Source organism: Ptychodera flava, chromosome 20 (assembly GCF_041260155.1).
Source record: "Ptychodera flava strain L36383 chromosome 20, AS_Pfla_20210202, whole genome shotgun sequence".
In the NCBI taxonomy this organism is placed as follows: domain Eukaryota; kingdom Metazoa; phylum Hemichordata; class Enteropneusta; family Ptychoderidae; genus Ptychodera; species Ptychodera flava.
Genome location: NC_091947.1, coordinates 19,463,610 through 19,490,376, shown reverse-complemented (window position 1 = coordinate 19,490,376; position 26,767 = coordinate 19,463,610). Strand labels below are relative to the sequence as shown.

The window sequence follows — 26,767 nt, the reverse complement described above, 5'->3', positions numbered from 1 at the left end:
AATATGACAAGGGCTTGTGTGCTATGAATAGGAGAACTCTAAGACTGAAATGAAACTTACTGTGACATTAATTTTTTTTTTTTGTTACACAGACAAACTTGAGGACCAAAGTTACACATTCCATGCAGACCAACCTCAGCAACATGAGAAGAGATAATGTATCCCAAGTTTATCTGCCAAAGTAAGTGAAATACTGTATAGCATATCGCAAATTCCAACTCCTTTATAAATTATATATTGATGGCAATGTATCATGTGGTATGACAGTCCCATCAGGGTTGAGCTGTGCATGATTGAGCTCATATGTCCGATAATCAAAGAACAAACACGTAGTTGTTCAGATAGATAAATAAATAAACAAATAAATTAAGAAAAGACATTTAAACTTCATAGATTTACAGTTGAATAGAATAGGTTTATAAATCAGACAAACAGCAAATACGTAACTACAGAAATGGATGAATAAAAAGACGTCTAATTTCACGTATTGAGGTTTGAAGCTGTCTTATTTCTTCTTTCTGGGATAAAGATAGATATATTGCCATGGAGAAAATGTAAAAGTCTAAATGTAGGGATTAGGGCCACTCATAAGAAAGAATAACAAAAATTATTCAGCTTTAAAGAATAACACAAAAATATTCAGCTTTGAAATAAAAAGTTTGTGTAAGTTTCATGAAAGGTATTTTTTCTCACCTGAATGACTCTTCTTCTGTCCACAGGGATCAATACAGTCAGACCAAACGAGAGGGTGGCAGTAATGTACCAAAACCACAGACGTTCTTGGCCGGACTCCGTGGAGGTGGCTTCCCGACGAGACCAACCATCATGACAAAGATGGACTTGACCTTGGATGTCGATCAAACATAAAACCGCAGCACTCAAAAAGAAGATTTTTGTTTAGATCAATGACCTTTGACCCTTTCACTTCAGAACTGTATACACACTACATCCCTCCTGTGCTTGCAGTTTGATCCATATATATGGAAATGGGTGTAAAAGGGTTATTGGTTATGTGAAGAGAAAATAGACATTCCAGAGAAGTTTGACGTCATCTTAAGTTCTTCTTTTATATATTTGTATGACACAAGTTCAGTTCTTGTATGTCACAGTAATAAACAAAGAGAATTAACAAGCTTGAGGTGTATTTCAGCAACTTTGCATCATTAATTTGTACGGTCCGTCCATAAGCCGTCATTTCACAACAATGTAAATAATGTGTGAGTTACTTGCTCCACAGAACTTTTGCTGTTTCTGTACGAAGAGTAACTTCCTTGTATGTATACCAAGGTTTGGAGGCACTGTAATAAAAATCTATGGTAGGATATTTAATAAAGTCTGGTATTGGTGATTTTATGCGCATACTAGCATTTCTGGACTCCCTCAGCCCTCTCTCTCTCTCTGTCTGGCATGCTTTTGTACAGAACCCCATGGCTGTCACTGGTATGGTTGTGTCCATTGATGGGGAGATGGGGCATCTAGGGGTCTATATACTGATGAGCGCTATGCTTTCAAAGCAAAGTACAGGTGTCTTGGGACTGTCAGCAGCACATTAGACTGCTCTGTTGGAAGACATAAAGGTAAATATTTTAGTGCCTCTATGTCAAGACACGAATACATGCCAATATATTTTTTATTGTAGGAAATTTGAGATTTTGTAAATTTTAGATTTTGATCTGAAGTAACAAAACCTTGCTAATGTCAGATTAATATCATAACGTGTGTTTCTCACATAATGGACTGGCCACATTACATGCTAAAAAGTAAGTGCTCCATTGAGAGAAAAAATTAATTGAGAAAATGACAAAGTTATTCAAAGTAAGAACACTAACATGAAGTGCAGTCCATTACACAAAACAACAGCGATTGGTGCGGTAATTGCCGTTAATTGTTGTAGATTTGGGTGCTTCTTGACTGATTCTAATCTAATTTGTTGCCTTGTTTCTATATAAAACATATTATGGAATAATCACTGCAATAAAAAAAAAACATAGGACAAAAAGTACCCACAACAATACTATATTGAAATGTTCACAATTGTTTATAGCCATGAGAACAAGTCTGTCTATCTCCAATAAAAATTTCAAAGCAATAAATCTTACTGCCCAAAACACATTTCACACCAAATACAAAGATTAAATGTTCTCAAGTTTTTTGCAGTGAATGTGGTTACGTTTGATGAATGTACATAATATGTGCCTATATAACCATACATACATACATACGTCACAGACTGGCTATATAAGCTCTCTTTGGTATATACCAAATGTGAGCTAAAAAGAAGAAAACATAGTAATTGAAGTTGTCAAAGGAGAATTCTATTTGTAAATAATTACAGATGATATATCAAAAGATTTTAGTGACTTGAAGTAAAATATGACGTCATTCATACAGCTTTGAAATGGCAGTATGTACACGTGAAAAGAGGATCCTCCATGAACACTGTACTGTTCCCGATTAAAGTAGACGTTAAACGTAATTGGTGTATAAGATTTGTCGGCATTTCGAATGCATGCCTAGTGGAACTTTTTACGGGAGTGGAATGGTTAGAATAGTATTATCATCTATTATTAATTTTGGAGCACACAATCTATGTGGTCCACGATCTTTTCCCAAATTTGCAACAGTAAAAACCGTCGAAGCGGGCCAGATTGGACCTCAATAGAACAAATTTGTCTTCTGTCTGACCGTGTGTTTTACCCTATTTGGAGCTATTGCAATTTGCTGAACGTACAGTGTTCCTGACTTCGAAAGATTATGAAGTTGTAAAAAGAATAAGACTACAAAGTTATGTATATGAATGTTTGAAGCATCTTACTCATACTAGGCCGCGGTGGGGGGGGGGGGGGGGGCTGGAGGAATTCAGGGGGATTCGAAATTTTTGGGGTAGTCGAGGGGGGCGGGGACTTGAAAGTTTTGCTCTGCCTATAAGGGGGGGGGGGCCTGAAAATATTTTGATTCCCAACATTTTGATGTCATCCAGTGGTTCTAATGTTAGTAATAATTAAACAAAATCTTAAACCGTTTTGTTGCATTTTATGTCTTTAATCTCAAAAAAATCTAAAAATGTATGAATGCCATTAAATTTTCATAAAACAAGTTGGCCCTGTAATGGGCCAGGAGCTGCAACTGTTGATAATTTTTCAATATTTCTATGCAATGTATCAAACACAGTTTCTTGGTGTCTTTCTACAGCATGCTGCTGAAAAACACAATATTCACGTTTGTCAACAAAGCCCTTTTGCCTAAATATTGGTGATAATTGAATGATACAAATGCATGGTACACGTAGGCTGTGTTGGCAAACTGAATACTGGACAGCTCAACGTAGGGAGTAGAACAAGAACGCAATTGTATAAACTGAACAAAAATATTGTCAAAATAAAAAGTTAATACAACTACTGCCCTGCTACTACATACGTATACTGGCAGTGATAGTGATACATGTAGCTCTGACTCTAATGTAGTTTAAGAAGTGTTTCGGTCATAGGACACTCAATTGACAGTGAAACATACATCTACTTGTACACAAGATCCAGCCAGACAGCAACAGATAGAAGACCAGGGGACTAACAGTTACCATGGATTTTAGAATTCTGGCATATGAGAACTATCAAATATTAGAGAAAAAAGATGGGGTCACCATATACTTGATATTATACAAATGTAGGATGAAAAGTCAGTTTTTCTAAAATCACTTATTTAAAAAAATCAATATATAAAACCATTCATTTCAAGTTCATGTAGTGAATGAAATTTTCACATCTAATTGTACAATAAAACAAAAGTAAAACTTTGAACAATAAAGACTCTAATTTAAATGGAAAAATCTGTGACTAATGGAATCATTTATTTTTTTTATCAAATTAGCCATTATTACACCCAAAATTTCTGAGATTAAAACATTAATTTCATGGAATATTTTAACCATCCAGTATTGTCAATTTTGTAAAACATTTATAAGTGGCATCTCAGTTGTATATGTCTTGTACTTTTGAGAAAAAAAAATGTCGGTAGGTCGCTGTGCTCATGTTTTCACAATTTGGTTAAATGTAGCTAGGAATACACAACTTTCATACTCTTTCATGATTGTCATTTTGTGTGCTTTTCAGTTAGTGACATTGACCTAGCCAGAGTTGTCATAAGCATTTTTACTTCAGCCAATTCCTAATTGACATATTTAATGAACTTTCCTAATTAGGGATATATATCTGAATTGACCGGACCATAGTTGATGAAACTTGCTATATACATTAAAGATACTATGAGACAACATTATTGAAAGTCATTAATCATTTTTCTTCAGCCAATTCCTAATTTGCATATTCAATTATCTTTTCTAATTACGGATATATACTGGGATTTACTTGATCAGAGTTGGCAAAACATGCTATGTACATTGATGATTATACCAGGTTAAAACAATATCGAAAGTCATTTCACATTTTCATGTCAGCTAATTTATAATTTGCATATCTAATGAGCTTTCACAGTTCAGCATATATGGCTTGAAGGACGTGGCCAAAGGTAATTACACTTGCTATATAAAGTGGTGATACAATGACAGAAATCTTCAGCTAATTACATATTTGTATACTTCATGAACTTTTAGAATTAATCGGCGGTGAATAATGTTCATTATACTGATTATATTACTTTCAATGAAGTTGCAAACATGTTGCAAATGTTCAAATTTACATAGAATGCAATATATAATGAAACGTGAGCATTTTCAGTACATATCTGGTTTTTGAACGCAGCCCCAGTGGATGACATCACATCCAACGGACATACGTCATGTTGTATAAACCTACGCCACGCTGACCCTATTAAAAAATTTTCTTACGTGAACAAAAGTCTTGTGAAATGAGAAATTTATATTTTGTAATTTTCCTATAGCCGGAGAAACCATAATTAGAGTTTGCTGTCCTGCCTTCCCTCTTTTAAGGAGCAATGTTATAGTAAACACGATTTTGCGACTGAGGAATAAGCCAAATACATCATTAATAAATGCAAATGTCGTATTTACTATAGGGCCAATCTTTTCTTCAAGGTGCCAGATGTTTCGACGTTCTGGGTTCCAATTATCAAGAGAGTTGCAAGGTACCCATAAAGCCATGTATTTCTCGTTGATATTATACAACTTTTGTTTAATTTGTGATATACTTCAACCTTAATTTACCACCAAAACCTGGTACAACCCAAATTGCATTCTATGGCAGCGTTGGACCACAAAAAAGGGGAATCGGGGTGAAAATCTAGAAGTTAAAAACAGATATGGGCAACTAACAATAAGGGCGCATGTGTGGATTCGCTTCGCTCGAATAATACATGCTGGTAAAAAGCGGAGATTGAGACGCATCACCGGGATATCTATCTGAACTCTCAAAAGAGTGGCCAAAATTAAAATTCCCCTCCGCACCTAGCCTGTTTCTGCGTCGAGGTTTATACATTTTCCTCGGAAAATCGAGGAAAAAAAGAAGTAACAAAATCGAGCACGGATATGCAGAGCCATAATATATCTTCATGAATCTATAACATAGCTATATCGAGAAAAGTATGACCAGAATGTCGCGGTATGATTTCTCTGATTCCCTTCTTACTAGCATCAACCTGCCGCTCGTCGGAAGATTTAGTATCGTTTGTTGTAAGATTTACGCACCTGTTAACCCTTTGAGCACTGTAATCCCCCCCCCCCCGGTCATGGCAACATTTTACCAATTTTCTATGAATTTTTCCGCAATTTTTCCATGATCTTGGACCAACTAGACAAAAATGTTCATTGGCTACACTTTTTAAAACCAAAATTTTGAGAAAAATCAAAAAATAATTGTCTATATCTGAAAGAAATTGTTGGTGTTATAATGTATAAAGGCAACAAAAATCGACTTTGGCACTCAAGTAGCTGATTTGTCTAACGATGAAATTTGTAATGAAATTTGCAAATCACAGTCAACCTTACAATGAGACAACTGTGGAGGCCTCTCTTTCTTAAGACACATACAAAGATTTCAACGCTTATTTTGAGACAAGAAGAAACTGCATTAAAGGATCTTTTTTGTACTATGGTATTCTAAGCTCTTTTGCGCGTGGGGGACAGATAGTCAGACTCTCAATTGTTTAAAATTATTTTCTGATCTACCATTTGTGAGGGCTCATTTTAAAGCTGTTAGAGTCAGTAGATTTTCATCGTCTTTAGTTTTTTGAAAACAGAAAATTTTATTTTTACCCACAGACTAAAATATCAGGTAGTTTCACTAGTACCAAACTTTACATGTTGACCCTTATTTTTATTCTTGATTGCGTAAAAGTATGGTTGCAATTTCCTTTGAGGAAAATTTAAGCAAAACTTTGTCTTACAATTTCGAGGCGCGATCTGCGCATTACTGAATTGATGAAAGTTTGATAAAAATGTTCTGAATGTTACAGTTATCGTCGCTATATGTCTCAATTTTCATTCATTCATTCATTCAGTTTATTTAATTTCATGTAATTTTTTACTTTTTGGCTTTAATATGTTTTCATATACCAGTTGATAGTATCCAGTAATCCTAAGCTGCTGGAACAATATTTTCCTTTATATATTCAGGCAATGACTTGCATAGGTCAAGTAGTTGTCCCATTGGTGGTTTCAGCATTGACGGGATATCTCAAAACCCCGTACTTTGATTCCATTTCATTTACAAAAGCAAGGTAAACCAAAGGTCATTACGAGTTAATGAAAAAAGTTTGAACTCGACAAGTGCCATGATTGGGCAACCTCCAAATCCAAGGCCTAGTACAGTCTAGCGTAGTCTAACTTAGCCTAGCCGAATCCCCAAAGTTAGCGACCAGACGAACTCATTTTAGCCCTGAGACGAAGCAATCCGTGAAATCATACTTACAGACATACAGACGCCACCGAATCACCATATAAGCTCTTTTTGGTAATTATACATAATACCAAATATGAGCTAAAAACCCTCAGATTGTGATAACGGTGACCAACTCACGTTCACCTAACGCAAGCGTCGAAAGTTGTAAAAATGTGAAGTATCAGATGTTATTCTATGTACTGCATAACTTCTCACATGAAATGCACAATTTGTTTAATTTGGAAGATATGAAATTAATTTTGATTGATGTGATCAAGGTCACCTTCAAAGTCAAAGCCCGATGGGACCATGGTTAATTACTACTTATTGGGCCAATACAAAATTCTCATTACTTTGGCTTACAAGGTAGTTTAAACCACGCGACAGTTACACGTCGATCCATTTTAGGAAAGTCTTAGTGACTCAAACATCACGATATCAGTCACGTTTAAAGTGACAAACACGTTTTCAGGAGTGTCGAGCTTCTAACTACGGCCCCTAGTATATCCTTCAGTCGTTCACAACCTGTATATACGATGGGAACGCAATTCTTGTTGACCATCGTCTCCAAAAGCGGTCTTCGCCTGACGTGCTGCCTGTTTTTTCCTGATGCACGGCACCAGTGTCAGCAATAGGCCAGCGGCGCACAGCATAGCTCCCGAATAGAAGTAACAATTGTTGTAGTCGCCTGTGATGTCGAAGATCCAACCTGAAAATGTACAATACAGAATAACGTGTTAAGTGAACAGCTGTTTTCATAGAAGAATGTGTTGACCTGATAGTAGTTTCTGGCTGGCCTTTCCATTAGGACATTTCTCAAAAAAAAAGTTTTTAAATCAGTTAATTATCCCGAAAACTTAACAGAATTACACATGTCAGACCAAGCCAGAAAACAAGAGAACGAAACTCTAATTCTGCAATGTTAACGGGTGGGCAACCGTAGCCATTAGCGATCGGCAAAGAGCTCAGTGCACAATGATACTGTATTCGCGAGCAGTTCAGGTGATTGGTTGGCGGGTGAACGCAATGATAAAGTTGACTTTTATAAAGATGCTCAAACTCAGATATCAGACCCAAATTTAGACCTCAGATCTAAAATCGATTAATTGTATTAAATCTATACCAGTTGTAAACTGCCATGAAATGTGAAATATGTGATAGATAGACCGTTTAAAATTCGACAGATTTACTCGTTAGAACATGGTGACCGTGGCTAAAATTGGCTAGAATGGTCGCGGTCTCGACGCGATCGATCGATCACCGGAGGTCGGAATAGCCTGATCATGCATGGTCTACAGAGGGCGTGTACTGCAATAATAGTCCTCTAGTAAAGACCAGGCTCACATACGTTCGTGTAGCATACTGAGCCTAGTGAGCAGGTGCAGCCAGTAAGAAAGTACTACATGTACTTTTCTTTCGGCACGATTTTCTAGTGAATTGTTAAGTTTTTCTTTCGGCACGACTTTCATGTGAACTGTGAAGTCCTAGGGTACGAAGCACGGTCCGTGGTCGAAGTTTGTAAGTTGCGGATAAATGGAAATGACCATTTGTTTGATTTCGAAGTACAGAACGCCTTTCTGCATCAAAGTAGGTCTATGTTTCATTTTTTTACTTTAATGTAACTTATTTCATGTAACTTGTTCTTGTTCATGACAGTTCCGATATTTCATTTTTTAATGTAAGGTTCGTTAAGTTTCTGAGACCTGAATCTGAGACCTGAACCTGAGATCTGGGAATCTGAAAAGTCAACTCTACCGTAATGCAATACAGACACGAGACACGGTGACCCAAAATAGACCCGTTCACATTCAACTCGCAAGATGAACGGGGTTACTTGAAAGTTGTTGGCAAATTAGTGTATAATTAAAACAAACATGAAAAAGACGTAGAACTAACCTGCGACTGGAGGCCCAAGCAGTCCGCCAAATGCCAAACCAATATTGCAAATACCGAGGGCCGAGGCCAATTTCCTAGCTCCCAGAAAGTCCTTCAGCACAACCGCAGTAAGTGGATGAAGGACGCCGTTGGACAAGCCAAAAATGCCATACAAAATCGCAAAGCCGGTGAAGTTCTGCACGGGAAAGCTAAAAATGTTGATCAGACCACACACCACGAGCCCTCCCCCTAGTCCCTGGGCCGAGGATATGATTCCTCGGTCAATGAAGACGCCGTGCGTCGCACGTCCTATGACGCTGGTCACACCACAGATCAAAAGCAGAGCTGTTGCAAGCTGATGTTGAATGCCACGATCCACTGCGAGCGCGGTAAGGAATAATATAGACGGATAAAAGCCGAGTCCTATCACAAAGTAGTCAACCAACATGATAAGAAATAAGTAGTTGTGGAAAAGTTTCACGTCAATTAATTCATGGAAAAGTTTCAGGCACTTTCCCTGGTCTTTCGGATTATCAACGTGTCTGCTTGGTGAGACACTGTTTTCATCAAAATCTTCCTCATCACCGCTGCTGTTCTCGACAGCGGTCGTATGCACGACACGTCTCTGTGGCGGAGGTCGGAACAAAGCTGCACACACACAAATGTTGGTGGAGATGCCGGCGACGATCAACATGGCTCCCTTCCAGCCGTAGGCATTGATTAGTTCCAGAAACAACATTGGTAGAATGATCCATGCTACAGCTATGCCAGCAAACCCAATTCCATTGGCAGTTGCATAATGCTTCTTGAAGTAGCGAGCGAAGAAAGCCATGCTGGGCGTTAGGACGATGCCGTATCCGATACCTGTTATAGGACAGAAAAAATTGTTTTCACATCATTTACATTTTGTTTAATTCATAATATAACAAATCATAGACATCATGAGTTTTCGCTATTGGGAAAAAAACAAAAAATAACAAACGAACGAATCTCCTGTGCGACGACTATACATATCCCACAGTCGATTCGACCAACAAACGGAAAAAACCAGTGCAAATTTACCTGAAATGATTCCGTATGTCAGGTAGAGTTGGTAGACCTCTGTTGCGAAGGAACTGAGAACGAGACCTATGGTGACTATGACACCGCCCACCATGACGACTGGCCGACAACCAAACCGAGCGGTCAGCGCACTGGAAGCCGGACCTGGAAGTGAAACAAATAAACAGAGGCTCAGTTGAATTGCGATTGAACTTCATTTGTCTGCCAGCGAAGTAATCACTTGCTCATTTACGTTAACTCTTCTCAAAACCATAGAGGAAGAAATTGATTGAAAAGGGGAATTTTCACTTTTCTCACGCAATATTGAAGCTGTTTTTACTACCACAAATTACTCCCTTATGCAAAGTATAGACACTACTGTCTATGTGCAAAGTTACGTTACTCGATGTTAACATGATCGGTGTGTGCAGTTTTGATTTACCTGTAGCCAGTGTAACGAACAAGGCTGCCCCGCTGATACCTCCGATGGGACCAGCACCACTGCCGAAATATTCCTTCAGTCTTACTACAAAGGGACCAAATGCCGTCAAACTTCCTAACGACAGGAGCAGTGAGAAGTGTCCCGCCACAACGACGACCCAACCCCATCCGCCATCTTGTGGCGCGTCTTCGTAAGTGAATGCCAAAGTACTACTAGCCTCTTGCATCTGTTGATGAGACATTGCCGATTATATTTAACTTCTGATCCAGGCACTGTGACGTAGTGTAGTGTTAATATTTAGTCTCTGTAATCGCGTTTAGACCGGCAGATAGACATATGCATAGACATAAATATGGCGGCAGGTACACACTGTGCAAAACTTATGCAAAATCTCGACCGACCAATTGTAGTAGTTTTATTTTTATTCTTATTATAGTAGCAGAGGACATTAGCAGAAAATACAAAGAAACTAGTCAAAGGACATACACAAATGTGAAAGGCCATCCGGCCCCACTTCCTTACAAATCACTACAAGGCAATACAAGCATCTTCAAAGGGTCTAAAAATCACTGGCCCGGAAGAAAGTCAACAAGTCACATACATACATACATACATACATATACATATATATATAATATATATAATATATATATATATATATATATATATATATATATATATATATATATATATATATATATATATATATAATGGTATTTTCAGTCGAGTTCAAACTCACAACCTATCCAGTCACCTAGCGGAGAAGCGACGACATAAGCACTCGGCCAAATGCCCACTCTTAAACATGCTGATAGGAATGCCTCGATCCACTGCGCGTGCCTGCAGAAATAATAAGGACGAAAATAAACAGAGTCCTATCACGAAGTAATCATATGGAAAGCCTCAGCTGTCTTATGTTTACAGATAGTAGTATATTAGGAGGGTACATAATTATTTATAAGGAAACACAATTATTTTATGTACCGTTACTATATTTTTATGTGCATTAGGCATTACTTCATGAGCAAACATTAACATATTATGTACATATAGTTATTATTTTAGGTCAAATTACTATTTTTTTATGTTCAAACACTATAATATTATGTGTTTACAGTATTAATTTATTTGCAAACATTAAGATATTTTGTGCTTCAAGCATTATTTTATGTTCAAACACGATGATATTATGTGTCTATGGTATTATGTTATTTGCAAACATTAAGGTGTTGTGTGCTTCAAGTATTATTTTATATCAATGTACTATTATGTTATGTTCAAACTTTACGATGATAGTTTATGTGCACAAAGAAATATTTATTGTGCAATTACTATGACTTTATGTGCATATAGCATTATCTTGCATGAAAAATAATAATATTATGTATTTACAATATTATTTTAACAGGAAATGCTATGTATTATGTGTGTAATCATTATTTTATTTGGTTTGGTCATGGTGTTATGGCGTTACGTTAGTATGTTATGACCTTTCTTTATTATTTTATGAGCTCGCACTTTTCAACCACTAGAGGGCACACTATATGGGGGTCAATATTGTCACTTCACAACTTTGCATGGGATGTTCAAGTTGAATGCGACCTGTTAGTTAACCCCGATCAAGTCCAACTAGAGTGACACCTGGACGACATCAGGGACTGAAACGCGAAAGAAATAAATGCACTTGAACAGGTCATTTCGTATGTCTTGCCGATCGCTGTGCCACTAAGTGGAAACACTGATTTTTAAAATGCACATGCATGTAGTCTAACTCAGTGCCACTATTTAGGTACGATCCAGTGTACAGAAACATATTCTGTATAAGGTTGCAGTGAGGGTCCCCCCGCCGGCCAGGCCACGTCGAGTAGGAGTGCCACTGCTGTGAGCGCAGAAGCGCTGGGCGCGAGCCCGCTTGAAGCCACTGCAGGTGCAGATCTAGCCCTACGAGTATGGCGAGAGTGTCCGGCTTTGGCTACGCTGCCGCCCAGTTGGGAGGCGGCGTAGCTATTGGGGGATGGTAGCTATTTGGGGGTGGGGGATGGTAGCTATTTTTCGGCAAGCATTTTGACCTCACTGAATAAGGCTAAATGTGCATTAAATCAGTGTTTCCACTTTAGTGGCACAGTGATCGGTGAGACATACAAAACGACTGGTCCAAGTGCATTTATTTCATTCAGCCCCTGATCGATGTTGTCCAGGTGTCACTCCAGTTATCCTTGCTCGGGGTTATCGAAGGCTGCGTGCACAAAAAATGGTTGGGGGGGGGGGGCTGGAGGAATTCAGGGGGAATTCAAACTTTTGGGGTAGTAGAGGGGGGACTAGAAAATTTTGCTCTGCCTGTAGGGGGGACCTGAAAATTTTTGGTTCCCTTTTACGTTTTACATATTCCAGTTTTTGTACGTAATCAATGAAAAAAGAATACCATTATGTGTCATCCAATGGTTGTAATGTTGTAAATCTAGAACCATTTTGTCACATTTCATGACTTATCTGATCATGTAGAGGTGGGCATTTGAACTGTTTTTAGGGTATTGAGGGGGGGGGGGGTTCTGAAAAAAATTTCAGTCGCGATTCCTCCAGCCCGAAGTTTGAACATAACATAATAGTACATTGATATAAAATAATACTTGAAGCACATAATATCTTAATGTTTGCAAATAAAATAATATTATAGATACATAATATTATAATGTTTGAGCATAAAATAATAGTAAATTGACCTAAAATAATACTTGAAGCACATAATATCTTAATGTTTGCAAATAAAATAATACTTTAGACACATAATATCATAGTGTTTGAGCATAAAATAATACTTGAAGCACAAAATATCTTAATGTTTGCAAATGGAATACTACCGTAGACACATATTATAGAGTTTGAACATGAAATAAATAGTAAATTAACCAAAAATAATACTTAAAGCACATAATATCGTAATGTTTGCAAATAAATTAATACTGTACACACATAATATTAGTGTTTGAACATAAAATAATAGTAAATTTACCTAAAATATTACTTTATGCACATAATATTTTAATGTTTGCTCATGAAGTAAAAAGTTATGCCTGATGCACATAAAAATATAGTATCGATACATAAAATAATTGTCTTTCCTTATAAAATAATTATGTACCCTCCTAATATACTACTATCTGTAAACTTAAAACAGCTGAGGCTTTCCATATAATCAAGCAACATTATGAGAAATAAGAACTTGTGGAATAGTTTCACATCAATCACTTTCAGAAAAAAGTTTCAAACATTTCCCCTTGTCTTTAGGTTTTTATTCGAGCTTGCTGGTTGAGGTGTCAGGTGTAGGTCTAGTTTTCAGCAAAACCTCTCTCGTTACCGCTGTTGTTCTCGACAACCTTCGTATGCACGACACGTCTCTGTGGTGGAGGTCGGAGCAAAGCCGCATACACACAAATGTTGGCGGAGATGCCGGCGACGATCAGCATGGCTCCTTTCCATCCGTAGGCATTGATTAGTTCCAGAAACAACATTGGTAGGACGATCGATGCTACAGCTATACCGGCAAACCCGATTCCATGAGCTATGATCGTGGTCATTCTCGTCTCGTGGACGTATATGGTGCTGTGGTGAAATATACAGAAGATATGAACGAAAGGTTTATCCGAAGTGCGTAATTAAAGTCTTTGTTTCTGTCCCGCGCACAGATTTTTGAAGTTTTTCAAAAAGACAGCATATTTCAGTAGAACTTTACCGCGCATCTCTAATACCTCCTTACAATTTTGTAAAATGTATTTAAAACATCTACATGCTTGACCTGTAGAATGTCACATTTTAGTGCATCGTGGGATAGAAAATGAGTTTCTGCTTTGATTCTCAAATGGGCACTCATATTTCGTCACGTGGAAACAATTGAAACTTGGTTGTTTGAAATTTTCTGTGTTTGTGAATTCGAAGTTTACCTTTCAAAAGTTTGATTGGACGCAAAATACAGATATGTAGATACACACACTGTGAATTCCATTCAATCAAACAAAGTTTATTATTTTGAAAATAGTTGTTCAGTAGGGAACACTTGAGTTTAACTCTATCATGTTTTTTTCCGGATCTAGTAGCTTATTATAATACAATGTTTTCCACATCAACAGACCACAGGACCAGAGCACAAAAGTGATCCATCAGCCTTAAAACACCTTGACTGGCTCTTCCCAGAAAATACTAAGAACTTTGAGAGGCTTCCACTGCAGTACAGGGTAAGCTCGCTTCTGTCATTACTGTAGACCACCGTCCCTCAACCCACCGATCTGGACCTTGCGACAGACTCATTTTGACTGTATACTATGACGTAATGGTTTTGGCATGTTCCACTGGGTTGCCTTGTACTGGGCCCGGTCACAACATAGAAGGAAGCAATGAAAACGTGCACACTACTGCTCTTTGAAATCATGATTTATTAATCATTTGACACCAAAATAACAGATTATTGATGTTCTTCTGGACACTTACGAATCCCTGTGCTTCAGTATTTTGAAACACCAAGTACTGGTAATCATTTTCTCAACAAAATAATTGCCTGTAGATGTTCATGCGTTGTTATCGCTGACCAAGTAACTTCGAACATAGACATAAATTTTGAAACATTTTTCCTGCTTAAAATTGTCACATAGCATGCAAATTTTTTGCAGGTCATGTATAATGGTACATTTCTTTGCATAACACAATTACTCATTCATGTATTTCCCCAAAATATTTGAGTAACTATGCTGTCTCTTAAATAAAAGTAACCGAAATGTAGCGAAATCAACCCTGACATTTTAAATATTCTTTAGCCTCACTGGCCTCAATTCTGATTTCGATTTTGTCCATTTTTTGCTCACGTGTTGACACACGTGAGCATATGTCGCAGCGATGTCTGTCTGTCTGTCTGTCTGTGTGTGTGTGTGTCTGTCTGTCTGTCTGTCTGTCTGTTGGTCCGATATCTCAAAAACGGCTAGTCAGATCAGAATCAAATCTGGTACATATATTCAGTTAGCAAATGGCAAGAACTGATTAGTTTTTGGTGGGTGTGGCCTGCTTACTTTTTGCTCATTTGCATAATTAATGATTTTAGAAAAAACGGATATACATTAAAAACGACTACACACAATTTGATGAGATTTGCTATAAATGTTGATCACACCAAGATATATCAGCAGTGGGAACCATTAAGGGGTTACATGAAAGATAGTTGCTAATTTGCATAGTTAATGAACTTTCCTAATTAGGGATATATATCTGATTTTACACGATCAAAATTAACCAAACTTGGTATGTATATTAAAGATACTATTATTTAACATTATTGAAAGTCATTAAGCGTTTTAACTTTAGCCAATTCCTAATTTGCACATTTAATGAACTTTGCTAATTAGGGATATATATTTGAATTGACTGGACCGACGTTGATGAAACTTGCTACATGTATTTGGAGCTACTATGATACAACATTTTTGAAAGTCTTTAAGCATTTTTACTTCAGCCAATTCCGAATTTGCATATTTAATGAACTTTCCCAATTAGGGATATATATCTAAATTAACTTGATTGTAGTTGTTGAAACTTGCTATATACATCAAAGATACTGTGATATAACATTATTGAAAGTCAAAAGACATTTTTACTTCAGCCAATTCCTAATTTGCATATTAAATGAATTTTCATAATTAGGGATATTTATCTGAATTGACTTGATCAAAATTGATGAAACTTGCTATGTACATTAAAGACACTATAATACAATATTATTGAAAGTCATTAAGCATTTTCTCCTCAGCCAATTCCTAATTTGCATATTTAATGAACTTTCCTAATTAGAGATATATATCTGAATTGACTTGACCAAAGTTAAGAAAACTTGCTACATATATTGCAGATACCATGATACAACATTATTGACAATCATTAATCGTTTTTACTTAAGTCAATTCCCAATTTACATATTTAATGAACTTTGCTTATTAGGGATATATACTGGGATTTATACTTGATCAAAGTTGGCAAAACATGCTATGTACATTGATGATTATACCTGGTTAAAACAATATTGAAAGTCATTTCACATTTTCATGTTAGCTTATTTATAATTTGCATATCTAATGAGCTTTTACAGCTTGGCATGTATAGCTTGAAGGACTTGACCAAAGGCAATTACACTTGCTATATAAAGTGGTGATACAATGACAGCAGTCAAAGAAATTAATTATTTCTATTTCAGCTAATTGCGTATTTGAATACTTAATGACCTATAGAGTTTAATCTGTGGTGAATATTGTTCATTATGTTGATCATAATACTTTCAATGAAGTTGCAAACATGTGTCAAAGGTTCAAATTTACACATAACTGCAATATACAATGAAACACGTGAGCATTTACAGTTCATATCTGGTTATTGAAGGGCTACTGTGGTTGGACACTGGTGAAGTATGATCGGTTGCTATTACCCGGCAATCCAGACATCGGTGTGTTGCGCTACAAAGACCGCTATTACACATTTTCCAGCAAAAAAGCAGCGTATGAGTTTGCTAGTGAGCCTGACAGGTAAGAGACATCTTAAATATCATTTATCAGAGAAAATTCAACAGCTGAACCACGAGTGTTACCATGACAGAAGCTATGATAGAGGGCGCTCTTTAAGATCAAAAGAGTTCACTTACCGTACTTATGAGTGAAGGAAGGAAAAGTATGACAGCAACATATTTAATGATTCCTCGTCTCCTTTCTGGTATTACAGTTTTATCATGATGGTGGCAGATGGAGCTAAGAAATCACCGGAACTTATTCAACTTTTGGAACTACACACACAGTTTGCAACTATCACACCATATTCACAGGTAAAATACATCATTCAGGCTGTAGCGTGGTGTTTCAGTACAACTCTCCGAACCTAATCAATCTTTTCCAGTTACCACGTGCAGACACTAGCAATACAAGTAGTAAGAAAGATTGTCTTGTGACAGTGAGAACTCTTGCATTAATTTGTTTTTGCTCATGCTGGGCTGTGTATATAGAGTAAAAATCTTGTGGAAACCCCATAATATGGCCTTTTAGCCCCTCACAAGCTTAATGTAAATGAGAAGTTATCTGAGCTGATTGGGTGATGCAAGTTATGTGTATTACCACCCGTGAAAAAGTCTCTGCTAGCATCTTCTGTTTGTTTGTATGAATAAGCCTCCCTATTTCCTAATATTTCAGATATTTCTGATAGATAACAAGTGTATAACTGAATGTTTTTCTTTTCATATGATCATCAGGGGCGTGACCAATTGAGAAACCTATCACCAAATGTGACATGGGTGTCCAGACTGACACACACATACTGGAACCCAACATTGTCAAGTCATACGAATGGAATGAATGGGAACTCAGATGTAAAGCTATTAAACTGGTAAGTTGGAAAAGAAGTCTGTTGTCCAAATCAATCGTGTACCTATGCTTTGCTATAAAAGTTTGTCATGGAAAAAATATGAATCTGTAAGGGCTTGTGTGTTATGAATAGGAGAACTCTGAGACTGAAATGAAACTTACTGTGACATTATTTTTTTTTGTTACAAAGACAAACTTGAGGACCAAAGTGACACATTCCATGCAGACCAACCTCAGCAACATGAGAAGAGATAATGTATCCCAAGTTTATCTGCCAAAGTAAGTGAAATACTGTGTCGCATATAGCAAATTCCCACTCCTTGATAAAATATATTGATGGCAATGTATCATGTGGTATGACAGCCCCTTCAGGGTTGAGCTGTGCATGATCCGATAATCAAAGAACAAACACGTAATTGTTCAGATAGATAGATAGATAATAAATAAATAAATAAATAAATAAATAAACAAATAAATTAAAGAAAGGAATTTCAACTTCATGGATTTAGAGTTGAATAGAATAGGTTTGTATATCAGACAAACAGCAAATACGTAACTACAGAAATTGATGAATAAAAAGACGTCTAATTTCATATATTGAGGTTTGAAGCTGTCTTATTTCTTCTTTCTGTGATAAAGATAAATAAATTGCCATGGAGAAAATGTAAAATTCTAAATGTAGGGATTAGGGCCACTCATAAGAAAGAATAACACAAAAATTATTCAGCTTTGAAAGAATAAAAATTTTTGTAAGTTTCATGAAAAGTATTTTATTCTCACCTGAATGTCTCTTCTTCTGTCCACAGGGATCAATACAGTCAGACCAAACGAGAAAGTGGCAGAAACGTACCAAAACCACAGACGTTCTTGGCCGGACTCCGTGGAGGTGGCTTCCCGACGAGACCAACCATCATGACAAAGATGGACTTGACCTTGGATGTCGATCAAACATAAAACCGCAACACCCAAAAAAAAGATTTTGCATGGATCAATGACCTTTCACCCTTTCACTTCGGAATTGTATACACACTACATCCCTCCTGTGCTTGCAGTTTGATCCATATTTATGGAAATGGATTTGAAAGGGTAATTGGTAAAGTAAAGAAAAAATAGACATTCCAGAGAAGTTTGACGTCATCTTAAGTTCTTCTTTTATATATTTGTATGACACAAGTTCAGTTCTTGTATGTCACAGTAATAAACAAAGAGAATTAACAAGCTTGAGGTGTATTTAAGCAACTTTGCATCATTAATTTGTACGGTCCGTCCATAAGCCGTCATTTCACAACAATGTAAATAATGTGTGAGTAATTTGCTCCACAGAACTTTTGCTATTTCTGTATGAAGAGTAACCTCTGTGTATGTATACCAAGGTTCAAGGCACAGTAAGAAAAATCTATGGTAGGATATGAAATAAAGTCGGTATTGGTGATTTTATGTACATACCAGCATTTCTGCCCCCCTCCCTCTTTGGCATGATATTGTACAAAAACCCATTGCTGTCCATGGTATAGTTGTGACCATTGATTGGGAGATGGGTATGTGAGGGTCAATCTACTGGTGGATACGAGGAAATTTGAATTCGCAAATCACGGACAACCCTACAGTGAGACAGCTGCGGAGGGCCCCTCTTTCTCAAGACACATACAAAGATGTCAACGCTTATTTTGAGAAGAAAAAACTGCATTACAGGATCGTTTCATATGTACTTTGGTATTCTTAGCTCTTTTACATATTAATACACGTGGGGGACAGATATTCAGACTCAATTGTTTAAAATTATTTTCTGGTCTAACAATCGTGAGGGATCATTTTAAAGCTCTTAGAGTCAGTAGATTTTCATCGTCTTTAGTTTTTTGAAAACAGAATTTTTTTTATGCACGGAGTAAAGTATCAGGTAATTTCACTAGTACCAAACTTTGCACGGTGACCCTTATTTTTATTCTTGATTGCGTAAAAGTATGGTTGCAATTTCCTTTGAGGAAAATTTGAGCAAAACTTTGTCTTACAATTTCGAGGCGCGATCTGCGCATCACTGAATTGATGAGATTTTGATAAAAATGTTCTGAATGTTACAGCTATCGTCGCTATGTGTCTCACTTTTCATTCATTCATTCATTCATTCATTCAGTTTATTTAATTTCATGTAATCTTTACTTTTTTGCTTTAATACGTTTTCATATACAAGTTGATAGTATCCAGAATCCTGAGTTGCGGGGTCAATTTACCTTTCAGTTTACATATTCAGGCAATGACTTGCATAGATCAAGTAGTTGTCCCATTGGTGCTTTCAGCATTGACGGGAGATCTTAAAATCCTGTCATTGATTCCATTTCATTTACAAAAGCACGGTAAACCAAAGGTCATTACGACTAATACGAGTTAATGAAAAAAAGATTGAACTCGACAGGTGCCATGATTGACCTCCAAATCCAAGTACGGTCTAGCTCAGTCTAACTTAGCCGAGCCGAATCCCCAAAGTTAGCGACCAGAAACGAACTCACTTTCGCCCTGAGAGGAAGCAATCCGTGAAATCATACATACAGACGCCACCGACTCACCATATATAAGCTCTTTTTGGTATTTATACATATACCAAATATGAGCTAAAAACCCTCAGATCGTGATAACGGTGACCAACTCACGTTCACCTCACGCAAGCGTGGAGAGTTGTAAAATTGTGAAGTATCAAATGTTCATGTACTGCATAACTTCTCACGTGAGATGCGCAATTTGTTTAATTTGGAAAATATGAAATTCATTTGGATTGATGGGATCAAGGTCACCTTCAAAGTCAAAGCCTGATAGGACCATGGTTAATTACTACTTATTGGGCTAATACAAAATCCTCATTACTGTGGCTCGAGTCTGGTCAACAGCTTACAAGGTAGTACAGACCACGCGTCAGTTACACGTCGATCCATTTTATGAAAGACTAGTCTTAGTGGCTCAAACATCACGATATCAGTTACGTTTAAAGTGACTAGCACGTTTTCAGGAGTGTCGAGCTTCAAAATATTGCCCCTGGTATATCTTTCAGTAGTTCACAACCTATATACACGATGGGAACGCAATTCTTGTTGACCATCGCCTCCATAAGCGGTCTTCGCCTGACGTGCTGCCTGTTTTTTCCTGATGCACGGCACCAGTGTCAGCAATAGGCCAGCGGCGCACAGCATAGCTCCCGAATAGAAGTAACAATTGTTGTAGTCTCCTGTGAAGTCGAAGATCCAACCTAGGTACAATACAGAATAACGTGTTAAGTGAACAGCTGCTTTCATAGAAGAATGTATTGACCAGATAGTAGTTTCTGCATTATAACTGGCCTTGCCATTAGGACATTGCTCAAAAAATTCCCCTTTTAAATCAGTTAATTATCAAAACAACTTTCCTACTGAGAATATTCGAACAGAATAATACATGTCAGACCAAGCCAGGAAACAAGCGAACGAAACTAATTCTGCAATGTTAACGGATGGACTCTGGCAACCGTAGCCATTCGCGATCGGCAAAAGAGGTCAATGCATAATGACATATTAGGCCAAACAAAAAAATGTGCTGTTCCGGTAACTCGACCTACCCTACTTTTTACCTGACGACCATAAACTTTATAGAGCTACGGAAGTAAAGAAAAGGAAAGATAAAAACCCGTAAAATCACGCATTCGTTACTTGGCATTTGATTTTTGCTTGAACGAGGATGCTTTTATGTTTTTTCCCCTTTTATATGTATGATACATTTTCTGGAAATGAGGTGGCCAGTGTTTGATCGCCCTGAACCCCTGAAAAATGCATATTTAAAAACAAAAATATTTTGGGAAAAAAATCCTGCCGACCTACCTACCCTATTTTTGAAAACCATGTTTCGGATCAGCACAATTTATTTATTTATTTATTTTGGCCTTACTGTATTCGGGCAATTCAGGTGCTTGATTGGCGGGAGAACGCAATGATAGAGTTGACTTTTATAAGGGTTCTCAAACTCAGATATCAGACCCAAATTTAGACCTCAGATCTAAAATCGATTAATTATAAGAAGTTACAAAAGTAAGGAATTTTATCTCCTGCAAACGTTCATACAGCGCCACCTGTGGTGGGGGTCAAGAGGTCATCGTGCAGGCTTGTCCTATCCTCTTTTGCCCTGAGACGGTCCTCCAGGCAAGACTGCCATTTCGGCAGCTGGGCCTCATCTGAACTTTAACAACGTACCAGTTGTGAACTGCCTTGAAATGTGAAATATGAAATATGAAGACCGTTTAAAATTCGACAGATTTACTCATTAAAACATGGTGACCGTGGTTAGAACACAGTCGTTTGGAGAGCTATTCAGCGCTGGGACTATTCGCCCCATAGACGAGTGTGCAGAAGGGGTATTTCTCGCTCTGCACACTCGTCTATGGGGCGAATAGTCCCAGCGCTGAATAGCTCTCCAAACGACCGTGGTTAGAATGGGCTAGAATGGTCGCGGTCTCGATGCGATCGATCGATCACCGGAGGTCGGAATAGCCTGATCATGCACGGTCTATAGAGGGCGTGTACTGCTACAGTCCTCTGGCAAAAACCAGGCTCAATAAACTGAATAGTGCCGGATTATCACTATCTCCATCTCAATTTCAAAGTCAACAACAACCGAACCCAAATGGTGACAGAAATGACTGGCTTCAACCATGGGAAATAATTGCAAAAATTAGAGGAGGTACAAATAGACATTTTTTTTTTTTTTTTTAAGTGATGAAGAGTTATATTCAACTTTACATATATGTATATCATATTTAAATATATATATATTTTATATACGTTTTTTTTTTTTTTTGTCTTATCGTTTTCTTTTTTACGCATTTCTACTTACTCATAATGTATCTATTTAGTTATATATTTATTTATGTAGTTGTTCTTTTATTCACTTAGCTACTTTGTTACAATTAGGTTACTTTGCAATCCCACTACTTTCATGTACACTACCCTCGATATACTTCAGTTTTCTTTTTTCTTCTTCGTTTTCTTGCTTTAACATCAAATGGCTTTGGGAACGGACTAGACTAGCATTTGCTATTTTCCGTTTCCATTTACCCTTTATCACAGCACAACTCAGATGTACATTCATTATTGAATTGTAATATTATTATGATTAAGGGTAATAAAGATTATTATTATTATGTGCAAGACGAAATTAAGACAGAGTATGAAACACTCCTCAATGCTGTTCCAGATTCCGGGAAACAAATCATCACTTCTTACATCCAAAATGAAGAAAACTATGATATTTTAGACTTAGAGAATTATGGTCTGACAAAAAGTGATGTCAAAACCAAGTCACTTTATTGGAAATTATTTGATAATAAATTGCATGCAGTCAAAGGTCAAATTGGTCAAAAAAATAGGCTGAGAATTTTACTCTACACTGACAATTATAAAGCTACTTTATTCATTCGTCTTAATTCAACACGAATTGTTAGCAATTAAGTAAATGATTTAAATAGGAAGATTTTCCGTAGAGGCCTAGTCACAGGAAGCTTGGCCAAAACTTTCAATTTAAGTGATGGGAAATGCCATATTTGTGGCCAAGAAGATACACCGGAAGACATCTTATTTGAGTGTAAATATGTATAAGACATCTCAGACTGGCAGAAATGTATTTCTTTCTTTGTCAGAAAACTTAACTTTGATAACAATATCAATATCAAACGATTAGCAATTGCAGGAATCGAAAATGATAATAATGCAACATCTGACATTATTTACTGTATTACTTCCTTTGTAAAATACACAGTTTGGAATATTCGAAATTCGGTTACTTTTGATGGGATTAAAGTTTCCCTTCAATCCTATGTTATGCAATTAAAATGTTATCTTTCCTCATGGATGAATACATTATATTTCATTTATAGGATGATGAACAAAGCTGAGGAGTTTATCACAAAGTTTTCAAGCCTTGTAAGACTTGAAGGAGAAGAATGCATCCTGAATGCATTTATATGATGATCTTTGTAGTTAAATGACTGATTTTTTTGTTTTTCAAACAAGTTGCATTGTAATTTTAACGCATTTAGATTTGCTTTATTTGCAACCTTGTTGAAATAAATAAATTTATCTTTTTCAAAAAAAAACGACCAGGCTCATACTGCAGTTCGTGTAGCTTACTGAGCCTAGTGAGGTGGTGCAGCCAGTAAGAAGCTACTACTTTTCTTTCGGCACGACTTCCAAGTGAACCGTGGTCGAAGTTTGTAAGTTGCGGATTCACGGACGGAAAAGATCATTTGTTTAATTTCGAAGTACACAACGCCTTTCTGTATCAAAGTTGATCTATGTTTCATTTTTTTATTTCATGTAACTTATTTCATGTAGCTTGTTCTTGCTCATGACAGTTCCGATATTTCATTTTTTAATGTAAGGTATCTTAAGTTTCTGAGATCTGAATCCGAGATCTGAACCTGAGATCTAGGAAGAGGAAAAGCCAATTAAGCAATACAGACACGAGACGCGGTAACCCAAAAAAGACCCGTTCACATTCAACTCGCAAGATGAACGGGGTTAGGCTGCGTTCACAAATAACGATAGGGGGAGGCTGGAGGAATCGCAATTGAAATCTTTTTTTTTTCAGATCCCCCCCCCCTCAATACCCTAAAAATTTTCAAATGCCCCCTCTATATGATCAAAATTTTTCAAGTCCCCCCCAACTATCACAAGCCCGCATATTTGTAAAGGATGTGCATGCAGAAAAAAATCACGTATTGCGGCGTTCCGCTCGCAGGTGTTCAACACTCCTGTTATTAGCACTTTGTAAAGTCATATTCCTAAGACAAGTTCTTAAATTGATTCATTTTAAAGGCATCAGTGAATTTTTTGGATTTATCAGTCTAAGCCAACTTGAGTTAATCAAACTCTGGCCAGTTCAATTGCTCCTGCCGAAAAGCACACAAAATTACGATCATGAGAGAGTAGGCAAATTGTGAATTCTGGCTAATTGCCATATTGTAAAAACCTGAGTACAGTGACCTACCAAAAATTTGTTTCAAAAGTACAAGACATATATGAATTAGATGCTACTAAAAATTGACAATACTGGAAGGCTAGAATATTCCATCAAATAAATGTTTTAACCTCTGAATTTTTGGGTGTAATAATGGCAAATTTGGTTAAAAAATAAATAATTTTATTTATTCACATATTTTTTCGCTTAGTCTTTACTGTTCAAAGTTTTACTTTTGTATTATTTTATGACAAGAATGTGAAAATTTAGAAAATTAAGCATGGTAACCCCATCTTTTTTTTAATATTTGATTATTTTCATATGCCAGAATTCAAAAATTCGCGATAACTTTTCAAGTCTTCCTGGTCTTCCATATGTTGCTCTCTGGCCTGTATGTTTCACTGTCATGAGCGTCATTTGACACAAACTCTTATTCAACTACCATGTACATCAGAGTCAGAGCTATCTCTGTCACTGCTCAGGTATGCAGTAACAGTGACACTGCAGTGGCAGGCAAGTATCTAGTAGTGACACTGCCCGTTGGCAGTAGCTGTATTAACTTCAGTTCAGTTTATGCAACTGCATTCTTCTTCTACTCCCTACAGCATGTTGAATTGTCCAGTATTCAGCTTGCTATCACAGCCTGTGTATGTGTACCATGCATTTGTATCACTGACAACTGACTGTCAGTCTGGACTCTAATTAAATCATTACCCAATACATATTTATATATACAGGCTTTGTCGGTAAACTGAATATTGTGTGTTTGAGCATGCTGTAGGGAGACAGCAAGAAACTGTAGTTGATATACTGCATAGAAATATTGCAAAAATCATCAACATTTGCAGCTTCTGCCCCGTTATTTAAAGGCTTGTTTGGTTTTATACGACAAATCACACATATTTAGATTTTTTCGAGATAAAAGTCATGAAATGTAACAAAATGGTTCTAGATTTTGTTAAACTTTTACAAACATTCCAACAACTGGATGACATAAAAATGGTATTCATTTTTCATTGAATTACCTACAAAAATTTGAATTGGAAAATGTAAAACATGAAAGGGAACCAAAAAATTTTCAAGTACCCCCCAACAGGTAGAGCAAAATTTTCAAGTCCCCCCTCTACTACCCCCAAAATTTTCGAATCCCCCCTGAATTCCTCCAACCCCCCTAACCGTTTTTTTGAACGCAGCCTTACTTGAAAGTTGGTGGGAAATTTGTGTATAAACGATAAAAACATCACTTGAAATAAACATGAAAAAGACGTAGAACTAACCTGCGATTGGAGGCCCAAGCAATCCACCAAATGCTAAACCAATATTGCACATACCAAGGGCCGAGGCCAATTTCCTAGCTCCCAGAAAGTCCTTCAGCACAACCGCAGTAAGTGGGTGAAAGACGCCGTTGGACAAGCCAAAAATGCCATACAAAATCGCAAAGCCGGTGAAGTTCTGCACGGGAAAGCTAAAAATGTTGATCAGACCACATATCATGAGCCCTCCCCCTAGTCCCTGGGCCGAGGATATGATCCCTCGGTCAATGAAGACGCCGTGCGTCGCACGTCCTATGACGCTGGTCACACCCCAGATCAAAAGCAGAGCTGTTGCAAGCTGATATCGAATGCCACGATCCACTGCGCGTGCTGCAAGGAATAATATAGAGGGATAAAAGCCGAGTCCTAGCAGAAAGTAGTCAACCAACATGATAAGAAATAAGTAGTTGTGGAACAGTTTCACGTCAATTAATTCATGGAAAAGTTTCAGGCACTTTCCCTGGTCTTTCGGATTATCAACGTGTCTGCTGGGTAACATATTCAGCAAAACCTCCTCATCGCTGCTGTTCTCAGAGTCGACGACACGTCTCTGTGGCGGAGGTCGGAACAAAGCCGCACATACACAAATATTGGCGGAGATGCCGGCGACGATCAACATGGCTCCCTTCCAGCCGTAGGCATTGATTAGTTCCAGAAACAGCATTGGTAGAATGATCCATGCTACAGCTATGCCAGCAAACCCAATTCCATTGGCGGTTGCATAATGCTTCTTGAAGTAGCGAGCGAAGAAAGCCATGCTGGGCGTCAGGACGATGCCGTATCCGATACCTGTTATAGGACAGAAAAAATTGTTTTCACATCATTTACATTTTGTTTAATTCATAATATAGCAACAAATCATTGGCATCACGATTTTTCGCTATTAGAAAAAAAACC

General features: G+C 37.2%; 3 protein-coding genes across 6 annotated transcripts in view; 1 reads left to right on the top strand and 2 right to left on the bottom strand.

The window, feature by feature from the left end:
* Positions 1–18,560, top strand: part of LOC139120259 (cilia- and flagella-associated protein 206-like) — a 29,517-nt gene extending 10,957 nt beyond the window's left edge. Inside the window, exons 11-16 of one of the 2 annotated variants that reach the window (XR_011549064.1) lie at positions 14,334–14,438; positions 16,621–16,763; positions 16,957–17,056; positions 17,477–17,610; positions 17,779–17,867; positions 18,395–18,560. Coding sequence is in view for 1 of the 2 variants with exons in the window: in XM_070684507.1 (XP_070540608.1) it covers positions 93–181; positions 720–867 (237 nt within the window). In the remaining variant the exon portion in view is untranslated. Of the gene's footprint in view, positions 1–92; positions 182–719; positions 1,360–14,333; positions 14,439–16,620; positions 16,764–16,956; positions 17,057–17,476; positions 17,611–17,778; positions 17,868–18,394 lie in introns of those variants that run through there. The other variant, XM_070684507.1, reaches the window with a different exon arrangement.
* On the bottom strand, positions 3,708–11,042 carry LOC139120260 (monocarboxylate transporter 13-like). Of its 2 annotated transcripts, XM_070684509.1 has the most exons (5): positions 10,949–11,042; positions 10,210–10,435; positions 9,789–9,932; positions 8,748–9,590; positions 3,858–7,560 (listed from the first exon to the last, which is right to left on the bottom strand). In XM_070684509.1, the coding sequence occupies exons 2-5, from the start codon at positions 10,433–10,435 to the stop codon at positions 7,370–7,372; spliced, it is 1,404 nt and encodes a 467-aa protein (XP_070540610.1). In that variant the 5' UTR covers positions 10,949–11,042; the 3' UTR covers positions 3,858–7,369. The 2 variants fall into 2 exon arrangements, with proteins under 2 accessions (XP_070540609.1, XP_070540610.1); XM_070684508.1 differs by lacking the exon at positions 10,949–11,042 and having other exon boundaries at positions 3,708–7,560; positions 10,210–10,610.
* A 1,159-nt stretch (positions 18,561–19,719) lies between the features above and the next one.
* Positions 19,720–26,767, bottom strand: part of LOC139120262 (monocarboxylate transporter 13-like) — a 29,408-nt gene continuing 22,360 nt past the window's right edge. For both annotated transcript variants that reach the window (XM_070684510.1, XM_070684511.1), the window contains exons 4-5: positions 25,835–26,659; positions 19,720–20,823 (exon numbers count right to left, since the gene is read on the bottom strand). In XM_070684510.1, the coding sequence (XP_070540611.1) occupies positions 20,633–20,823; positions 25,835–26,659 (1,016 nt within the window). In that variant the 3' untranslated portion in view covers positions 19,720–20,632. The remainder of the gene's footprint in view (positions 20,824–25,834; positions 26,660–26,767) is intronic.